This window comes from Perna viridis, chromosome 8 (assembly GCF_037379345.1).
Source record: "Perna viridis isolate PV_CMFRI_1.1 ecotype Kerala chromosome 8, ASM3737934v1, whole genome shotgun sequence".
Taxonomy (NCBI): Eukaryota; Metazoa; Mollusca; class Bivalvia; order Mytilida; family Mytilidae; genus Perna; species Perna viridis.
In genome coordinates, this window is record NC_142452.1 from 16,816,662 (window position 1) to 16,827,423 (window position 10,762).

The 10,762-nt window shown below is 35.0% G+C and overlaps 1 protein-coding gene across 1 annotated transcript; it reads right to left on the reverse strand.

Annotated features, from left to right (window-relative positions):
* LOC148609550 (uncharacterized) lies at nucleotides 1-2,998 on the reverse strand. Its single transcript, XM_088541127.1, has 2 exons — nucleotides 2,565-2,998; nucleotides 1-1,837 (listed from the first exon to the last, which is right to left on the reverse strand). The coding sequence occupies exons 1-2, from the start codon at nucleotides 2,755-2,757 to the stop codon at nucleotides 312-314; spliced, it is 1,719 nt and encodes a 572-aa protein (XP_088397253.1). The 5' UTR covers nucleotides 2,758-2,998; the 3' UTR covers nucleotides 1-311.
* Between the last annotated feature and the right edge of the window lie 7,764 nt (nucleotides 2,999-10,762).

The window sequence follows — 10,762 nt, forward strand, 5'->3', positions numbered from 1 at the left end:
TTTTATACAAAAAGGATATTTAAGACTGAATAATGCAAATAAACCTACATGTTCTCGGTAAAACACGAAAACAACTATTCAACTTAATCATCTAGTTGAGTAGGTTATTAAAATTGTCAATAAGTATGTAATGTCATATTGGCCCTAATATAGGTTTCGGTCAATCATGTTGGCCTCGACAGCCGTATTGGCCCTCGGCGATGTCTCGGTACCAATACGACCGCCTCGACCAATATGACAGACCTCAAATCTACATGTATAACAGGGCCAATATGAAATTACATATCTATTAACATGAAGCTGAAGCTTTATCATATAGGATATTGTTCATCATCTGGCTTATTTTCCCAATTAAGCATCTCTTCTATAGTAAGTCCAGTATCTTTATCATTCCAGGGACTATTACCCTTTCTATAAATGTAGCTTAAAGGATGTTGCCTCATTTTAGATATTTTACGGCCCACTGTCTCCACGAAATCTTGATTTAAGGAGTCAAACAGATTATTTTCAGGTATGAAATAGTGTTGAAGCGACCTCTGATGCAGAGCATGTAACATTTGATCAAGAAGGCCGAGATACCTTTGACCCAGGTTTTCCTCTGTCCACGTGTCCGGTGGATAACGTTCTAATGTCCACAAAAACAACGTTTTACAATGGTAAGTGGTGATGATACAAGGCCGTGACACATTATATTTTATCATACATTTTAAGATACGGTAACAATGCTTGCACCATGAGTATTTGTGAATGCTTTTTAATATCATATTTTCTGCAAACGAAAACGATATTCGCCATTCATAACCTGCCGTGTCATCAGACGATGATTTGGGTACCACATGATATCCCCTCTCGACAACTTGCTGCACGAGCTCAATCGATGGCCATTTTCTTTTCCGGTTAACCCAAGCTACGGCCTGTCGTGGCCACAAAGAAAAATGAATGGCAGGAACAAAATCTACCTCCAAGTCCTTTATTTTGTTTTCATAATCATCTATCGAACCTAATAACTTTTCTACATAATACCGTTTCCCTGCCCCTTCCGAAAGGTGACATGTAGTGCCACCAGAATAACAAATTTCGGTAGTACCATCGTGCCTTTCGTTTTGTTTTTCCCTATTATACAAAACAGTAACTTTTCCATCCACTTCCGGCATATTTTCTTGTTTATTGAAAGTACACAAACTATTCTGATTTTCATTTCCCACTTCATCTTGTGTAGCTATGTCAAAGTAACATTCATTGATATCACCATGAGCAGTACCGTCTTGAGATTCTTTGTCATTACAGTTCAAATCTGAAATTTTCAATAAATCCATGGTTGCATCATTCTTACTATCTGGACTTTCGTTTTCTCCTAGGAATGTCTCATCCAAGTCGGATGTACATTCAGCATTGTGATCACTGATTTCAATGTCTATATCATGTGTCGCTACCCAACTAGGCATCATATGAACAGACTTAGGTGAAAAAATTAACCGAATTGACGGACCTATAATTTCTGATCGAATGCTATAGCCATCTCTAAATGCAAAGTCCATGTCAAACATTTCAGCAAGTTCTTGCACGATTTCGATTCTGGTACGGACCACCATTTTAAACGTCAACGGCGACAAAATAAAGCCGTTCTCAGTCGACTTTAAGCCACTGTCTATTACTTCGTGGTTGTTCTTATTATTTTCAAATTTAACTGACACGAAACCTGGCGTTTTTGTGCTTTCAGTGTATATGCTCTCATTTATACAGGAGTCTTCAATTATATACATGTAATCATTGTCTGGTTGGTATGTTACCTGCCGCCCTGCATATGTAGGAGTCATGGTTTCTTCTGCTCTACTTCCTGTAAGACCAACCAAAAAACTTTTCTTAAAACAGTACTTTTTTATCATTTTAGTCGATTAGCCCATGCATATATAGCATGTCGGAACTTTTCGATGGACTTATGCACTGTTTTGTCATAAATGATTTACAGTCTAAAAGGAAATAAAAAGGCCTTATCTTAATAAAAGAATAGTATTGTTAACTTCATTGATACCTATTATTATATATATCCAGCAAATCTGTTAAATCAAAGAAGAATGTTATCTCAGCTAAGGCAACAAAAAAAATTTGAGCTGAGCTCACTGATACTTCCCAGTACCTCAGCAGAAACAATATAGGAAACCCCAAAAGTCCTCAGAGAGAAAAAAAAGACAAAATGGGAGCATCACGTGGTAGAGAATGTGTAAAAGGGTAATTGAATTCCATTTAGTGGTTTAGGATACCCCTTGGGCAACCAATGACAAATCAAATATTTTGCATCAATTGCATCAGAATTTGACAGTAACATCACGTTTCATTCGGCGGTTTCAGAGAAGCAGTTTTGAACTGGGGACGGACAAATGGACAGAAAAACAGACGTATAAGCGAAAGAAAAGCATGATCGCTATATTCCTATTGCTTTGAAGTGGGTATAAAACAACTTAAAAACGTATAATAGGAGAATTTATCTAGTGTAAAGGAGTGATTACTACTAACTAAAAGGATTTTTAAAAAATAATTATAAGTTGAACTTAAAGTGTTATTACCTGATATTTTAATTTCCCCGGGTATGACATGTTGAGTTATTTGTCTGGTCATAACTTCTACGAGCTCCTGTAACCTATCTGCCCCAAAACTCTGCGTAAAACAGTCCACAAAGTTCCTCTTCAGCTCTTGGCTGAACAAAGATAAGTTGACACCAGAGACAAAATCATCCATTGTAAAGCTGTAACGATACATATATTAATGTAACACTATGACGTATATCTTATATGAGTATACGTGTAACTAGCCTGCTATACACGAACTTTCTTTTTTCAATCCTTTTGATTTTGACAAGTGTTTATCAGTTCGGTAAATAATTGCACAATTGTACGGTATAGAAAATATTATTGGAAAATACAAAAAATACAACGACTAATTCCCATTTAATGCATAGGACATTTATTTCTTCCTTTTACTAGTCATAATACAATGTATTAAAAATAGCCTCTTATATATAGTAAAACCTATAATGAGTGCAGCGAAGCGCACATTGACTACATAAAGCATAGTCATGATTGAACAGATTTTGTCGAGGCCATTGTATGAAACGCCGCAGCTGCCTTATGTATATATATATGTTTCTACTTTTCTATTTATCTACATACTTTTTTTAAATATGCTCATAGTTTTTTTTAAATGGGCGTATTACATACTTGTTGTTCAAGTGTACACTTTCCCCCTATTTTCTTGTTATTCTTCATGGATACACTCGTATTGAACATACAAATGAGCATTCATATACATTACTGGTTCCTGAGTGATTGAAGGAATCATACGTAATAGAAAAACTACAGATGCTGACTGTCTGTGTTGAGGAATGTGGGATTGCAAGAATTTTACGAAAGGTTTGAACAGGGAACCATAACTCCTTATATCCTTAGTCTGCTTTCGCGCTAGAATTTTAACAAAAAGGCTTCTGGAACAGGGTTATGTTGCTACAAGATTGAAGTCATCATTACAGCAGTTTTATGGCCGTCAACATGCACTCGTGGATCGGTACGGTGTATCCATCTGCGCCATAAAAAATGATTTGTTCAACGTGTCATGGGTTTCCTTTCGTCTAGCCCGGACTTGACTTTTTATGAGCAACTCGGTGGGTGTTTTTAGAAAAACAGAGGACGCTTACCCTACTGGTTGCACCTGGTCCATGCTCCCAGTTTTTAGTGGAGTCCGAGTCGCTCATTTGCTTTTGTTACTTTGTATATCTGATTTTAGTTACTTTATGTTCTTTGTTGTGTTTGTCTATTTTTCATGTCTGGTCTTTGTCCCTGGATTACATTCTTTTGATTACCGCTATATACTTGGTTACCTTGATTATTCTGTCAAAACAAAATTTGCAGTTTTCAGAAATTCCAATTGAAACGACATGATACAATTGCAGGTAGGATGTGTTAAACATGCAAAATCCAAATCTTAGAAAAAAGGTGGATAATCGGAATTATCAAAATTTGATATTGAAAAATTAACATAAGACAATTTGTGAGATTGTGGATTCCAAATATCCGAGATTGCAAAATTTTTATTAGGATCGGAGCGAACAATATATAGCCAAATGGCTCACTTTGAATTATCAAAACAAAGATTTTCGGAAATAGTAATGATGAATTGAAATCATTTGTTTTGGAAACCATTGTAGATTTCCCAATGTGTGGAGAGCAAATCGATCGGGGACTGCATTCCGGACATAGATGTGTCTGGAGTACAAACAAGAAAAGGTTTCGTCTCCATCGGAGAACTTATAACGTATAAATCGCCCCTAACCATTTGTGGCACAAATTAGTAGACCCAACTATAAACTAATTCGATGGAGTTTGTAATAATTAATGGCATTGACGAATTTAGTAGGGTGATTATGTCTCTTTCGTGACAAGAACAGTCTAGTACTTCTCCAACTGTTTTGGGAAGCTTCCTTACTTGTGTTGGTAACTATGGCATACTATTGAAAGATAGATCCGATAGATTCTGTTGCAAATTTGATGCTGCAAAAATGAGGTAAAAATATGATATTTTCTATTCCATGGAGAATCTTAACGTTCTTGACCTCTTAAACGATCTACATCTGGTGGCTCTTCACTTTATTTTCAAGGATGGTTGAATGTACCGTCTACAGCGTTGGCTTGTCACAGAATAAGGGCTATAAAGTTTCTTCTCTGCAGTGTTGGGGCTCAGGGCAAATGCAGAACCCAGTTGAACTCGGCTATTGGTTTGGTGATGGTGGGCGGACGTATGGGCTGGAGTGCGTCGTCATTGGTTTCCTCCGATAAATATAAACTTTGTGATATTGTTATATTCCAGGTAAGTGAGATTCCTATTTGTTTAAAGAAAATTCCGTTACAGGTTAAGGTCGCAGAGGTAAAAACCGAAAATTGAGGTTCCCAGACGATACCTAAATAAGTTTACATCTGACTCAAATATATTGCTACATTCCAGCAGGTAAGTGCAACCCTATCAATTTTGGGGAAATTTCGTCTAAGTTCAAGGTCACAGCGGCCATTTTTTTCTCTAAAAAAGACGCTCTAAAAGTTTACCTCTGATTCAAACAAAACGTTAGAATATTTTTACATGCCAGATAAGTGAGATACCTACTGATTTGGGAAACGTTTTGGTCAAGGTCAATATCAAATATGTCCACAACATTCTCCATTGTTGCATAAAAATTGGAATACCAGACGATAACTAAAAAAGTTTACATCTGATTGAAACCGGAACTCAGGGATATTGTTACATTCCAGATAAATGAAAACACTATTGACCATGGGGAAAGTTTTGTTTGCAGTCAAAGTCATCTGTTAAAATTAGGTTTCGTGACGATAACACAAAATATTTGTATCTGATTAAAATGGAACTTTGGGATATTATTACATACCATGTAAGTGAAAACCCTAATGCTTTAGGGATAATTTCGTTCATGGCCAAGGTAATAGTTACAAAAAATTTGTATTTTTCTTTATATGAAAATTAGGTCTCCATCTGTCTGTCACAGGAATAAAAATGATTGCCGGAACTCTTTGATGTCATGAAAAGGAATGTACCTGTAGTTACGGAAAACTGAGATTTTCTTCTATTTACAGTATCGTGAATACGTATGGTACCCCCACAATTTTCCCATAATTCAATTTTCCTTACATTTGTACATAATATTACCCTATCTGCAGTACATCATACACTTTTTAAAGAAATTTCACCAAGAAGATTTTGAACAATATGGACTAAACGTGGATATTTTTTAGAAATCTTAGAAACTTAACCATATCTGGTGTTTTATTGTAATTGTTTTTACAGAAAATTGAAATAAACAGTTCAAGTTCACTTAAAAAGGATTAATTAATAAGATTTAATGTGAACAGTATTAGAAAAAATTCTTTATCACTCAAATTAATGGCTAAAACCATGTAAATATTAAATATATTTAGATTGCCCAATACATGCATCAAATTATGATGTCTTATATCAAATAAAGAGCATTGCCGACAGCACTGAATGATGCAAAGTAATGTAACATAAATACATGTTCTGCGTGATAGATAAATTTATATGATGGACACTGTTATACGATAGATAGAGTCTATGCTGAACGCAGTTACATATGAACGGTTCATAAAGAATTATAAAACATTAACTTTTTTCTAAACTCTGAGAACTCTTAAAACTGGTATGGTTATTGGTTGTCCATACTGTCTCATTCATGAATACTACTAAGCTAGTCTATATTTCATATTTCGAGTTATTTCAAAAATTTTACCACCTAATGAAAGATATATTCCTCCATGTACTCATTTGAAACATTTAATCAATCATAGAACTATTTCCTAGTTTACAAAGTTTCAAGTTGCTGGAGGCTGACATCTTCGTTCTAGACCCCCCTGCTTAGAATTATTTCTCTTTCACATCAGTGTCACTTTGAAGCTTGAATATCAGGAGACATTTAAACGTTCCAGTGACTGAAAACCTTTCTATTTGGATAACCTCCCTTACCCCAGGTATACTACCTTAGGTCAAAGTATTATTTTGTAGCTTCCCCCTTTATCATCTTAGCTTTATGAAGCATGCATATTCTTTAAGTACATGACTTAATAAAATCTGAGAAATATATTTTGTTTGCAAAAGGGTTTCACTATATTTCATATGTTCCACAACATTCATTTTCTCTTTAGAAATGAATTAAGGATTATCTCAAAACATATTGTCATGAAAACTAATTAAAGAGAACAATTTGTTTTGTGTTCTTTGAAGTAGATTCATTAATCATAGAAATTCATTGTATCGAAACCCTCGCGTGATCCGCTTCCTGGTAGTGTTCTGGGACTGTCCGCACTTTATTAGTATGCTTCTCCACATAAATCACAACATATTAGATATGCATATCTCATGGCTTTTCATATCTCTCTGATGCACTAAATAAATGTTGTATCACGATTAATATCTTATAAGCATACTAAACTAGAATGGAAGGACCATGGTTTTGCCCAGTGACATGGATAATGGCTGCAATGACTGGTAAATATTACTTAGAAGGGGTATAGACTATTGAAAATTGTTACTTCAAAATCTTGATAGACCCTATTAGTGAATTGTCCACACCGGTAAATAGTCCACACACCTATTCTGTTTAACTGCAACATTGCGTGACAAAGCATTTTCACATCTAAATAATAGAATTTGCATCTCTTCTCATTCTCTCTGGCATGCATTACCACCATGTTCACATATATTTTAGCTGATATTATTTTAATTGTACTTTTATTAAGGGTCCACATTGAGGATGCGGGTGTTTTGTAATTTTCACTTTATCTTTCTGAATATGTCTGTCAACACCTTTTTTTGGTCAATGCTAAAACGGTGTCATTTTTCTAGATTTTCTTTTGTACCAATTTAGTCATTTACAAATTTAGATAATTACCGTATAAAAATCGCTTTCATATTTAATATGCACTTTCCTCATTCCAATGATACTATGTTATACTATAACACAAACTTTATAATGGATCAGGTTAAGAGAGGTCTAACTACCATCAGTGAAATTTAACCACAGGTAACGGAATTTACATACAAGATAAACCAAGATAAGACTGCGTCTAAGGTAAGAATGAAGCAGTTGAATGCATTGACTGAAATAATTGAAAACAAGGCCAAAACATTTCTGTATAGTCTTTCTTCTTTAATGGACTCCAATGGAGCTTTAAACGTTAAAAATGAAAATCTTTTAAGAAGGCATTGTATCTCCAAAAAGAAAGATACCCGTAGAAGCAATATTGCTGTCAGACACCTACGATGAGGAGAATAAAAAGCTGAAATAAGAATATCACCCCTAAAAGAATACATATCTGCAACTTAAGAGGTGCTGGTTTCATTTTGATACAGATGAATTTTTCTTCTTATTTTTTCTTTCCAGGAGATATCCAAATATGACACAGGACAGCTGTTACTTCCACAACTTAGCACTCTAGGAATATCAAAATCGTCTATACTGCATGGCATGCGGGAGACTTGTTATACTGGACTATGCAAAAGGTGTATTAACAAAGCCATTCAGTATCAGGAATGGTAATGGACTTATGCCACCATCAAATATTCAGTATTAATAGGTAAGGTTACCGGACTACCAACATATACAACTTAGAGTCAATGCTATGCAAAAACATTATACTAATTCTCATTATGTGACATCATATCAAGATGGTGTTGCTGGTGCAATAACAGTATAAACAGAACCGTCTACAGAGTATGGAACCACAACTTGGAGCTGTGTATGCGTCATTGAACAGAAGAACATTTCCTAATGTGCGATACATAATACCTCAGTCTTAGGATCACACGTCTGACTGTGGAGCATTTGCCATATCCAATGATTTTCTACTGGTTTCTTAAGTTCAGCAATATTCATTTTACTACCTACAATCGCAATTAAGAAAACACCTACTCTACTGACAGCACAGCGATTCACACTGCTTCCTACAACCAGTAAGCGTGCAGAATACCACTTAAAGTACAAACAAACGCCGCGCATCCAACTTTTCAAACGAATGAAAATACAAGGAGAAATATGACACTGGAAAAAAAGCACAGGATTCAGATTTTAGAACTGATGAGTATGCAAAGAAGAATAAAACTCGTTGACAAAATCGACTAAATGAAAACTTAAGAGTTTATGAAAATTCAAGGAGAAATGTGTCACATGGAATAAATCATGAAGACTCAAATTATAGAGCAGATGAAAATGCCAGGAGAAATGTTACACGTGGAATAAATCGTAAATACTCGTAAATAATTATGGAGCTGATGAATATGCGATGAGGAACATTACCCTTGGTACAAAACGTGACGACCCAGGGTATAGAACTGATGAAAATGTTTTTAAATGCAAAGAGATAAGTTACAAGTGGAACAAAACGTAAGAATCCTGAAAACAAAGTAAAAAAGATATTAAAGCGTAGAAAAGACAGGAGTGCTGAAATCAAAGTGTTTTTGTAATACTTGTTTTAAATACTTGCTGCAGAAAAAATGCCAGAAAGGTCAAACCATAATGGGTTTGAATCGCCTGAATATCAAGAAATAATAAAAGATTGAAACCTACGCCTACAGAGGAAATATGTAGCTTGCGAATCCCTTTCATGCAAATCTCGAATTGGGGATAGGAAAACAATATGGTATATTCGGTAGCACTGCCAATGTTCCTATGAATTAGGCAGAAGTAGTTACTGCATCACCACGCCGCATGAATGAAACAGCAACTATACAATTACAGTTCATGTGAAAAAAAACATGTTACAAAGAAAATATCTACATGAAACTATCAGACCAAAAGTAATATTATGACATTACAAAACATTATCATTCAGACTAGTGAGATCTACAAAGACGAAAATGCTAAATTGAGTGGTTATCTGATTTCAACGATACTGATGAGGTGAACTACATTACATCTTATGCTAATTCAAATGTAGAATAATTTAGTGAGCAAGTATCTCGTAATAGAAATGTACAAGATCACCAACCAACATAGGCAACTTTATGCAATACTGACAACTACAACCAACCTGCACAAGATAAATGTAATTCTACACTTTATGATCAACCAACCCAGGAATTAATATCAGATTCCCATCAGTTAAACCAAACAATACATGAGTGTATATTGGAAGCAGACCAAGATGTCCACATGACCCAAGAGTTCATGTCTGACTCTATACTCAAGAGTGAACATCTGATATTGAACAGTATAATATATACACACAGGAAAATTCATCTAATACCAAACAGTACAACCAACTTACATCATAAAAGTTATCAACCACTGAGCAGGATAACCAAGAACAGTCACAAACTGCTTCGAATACTGAAGATGATCTGGAAGAAATACCAAAAAGAAGATCATGCCTCTGGGAATTTTGATACGTTATTAAATCACAACGATTTCTGTGGTGATGGCAAACATGTCTTGAAAATATCACCTGGAGAACAATCTTACCTTGTTATTTTTTTTTTTCTTTAAATAAGATCAATGTGTCATATTCTACAGAATTCAAAGCTCACATACGAAATGCAGATTGAAGAATGTCCACATCAACTCCATACATCTTTAAATTAAATAAACTCCAAACAGAGCAGGTAAAAAATTAGGTCAATGTAGCATTGGGAAAACGTAAACAATCTATAATATACACAGACGAGGAGATTTTAGAAGAATGTTGATATGATTATCTCTAAAAATAAAGGATTCATTATTTTGCAGTCCTTACGTTCCTCTCTTGCAAACTTTAAAATGAAAAAAATGCCATGCTCAAAACCCTTGGATTACCCATCCTCTTCGGTTGAGACCAAATGGACAGACTTATTGTCATTGCTATATAAGAAATCTTATGGTCGAGAACCAACAAAGCTTACCTTAATGAAAAGAACGTTTTATGATCCAAAAGCAGCCGGTCACATGTGCACGTCATTTTCAATTCAGAACACTTTTTTCTTCAACCACATGCTTGAATCATCACTTCACCTTTAGGCAATTTGAGTGATTTCTACTATCGAGTATAATTCCAGAACAGGGGATCTTCCCATCCACTGCCTTTTCTGGATAGAAAATACTCATGTATATAAACAAACAGAAAGTGAAAAAGCGATAAAGTTCATTGCTAACTTTACTACCTGTTCCTCGCAAAACCAATACAGATGACTTATCATACTTAAAATGTCCCAAACATAC

Bases quoted from the DNA above. Each gene is read 5' to 3' on its own strand.
- LOC148609550 (XM_088541127.1), bottom strand. From the start codon at position 2,757: ATGTATCGTTACAGCTTTACAATGGATGATTTTGTCTCTGGTGTCAAC. The intron at 1,838-2,564 runs GTAATAACACTT...TTGGTCTTACAG, and splicing joins CGGGGAAATTAAAATATCAG to GAAGTAGAGCAGAAGAAACC.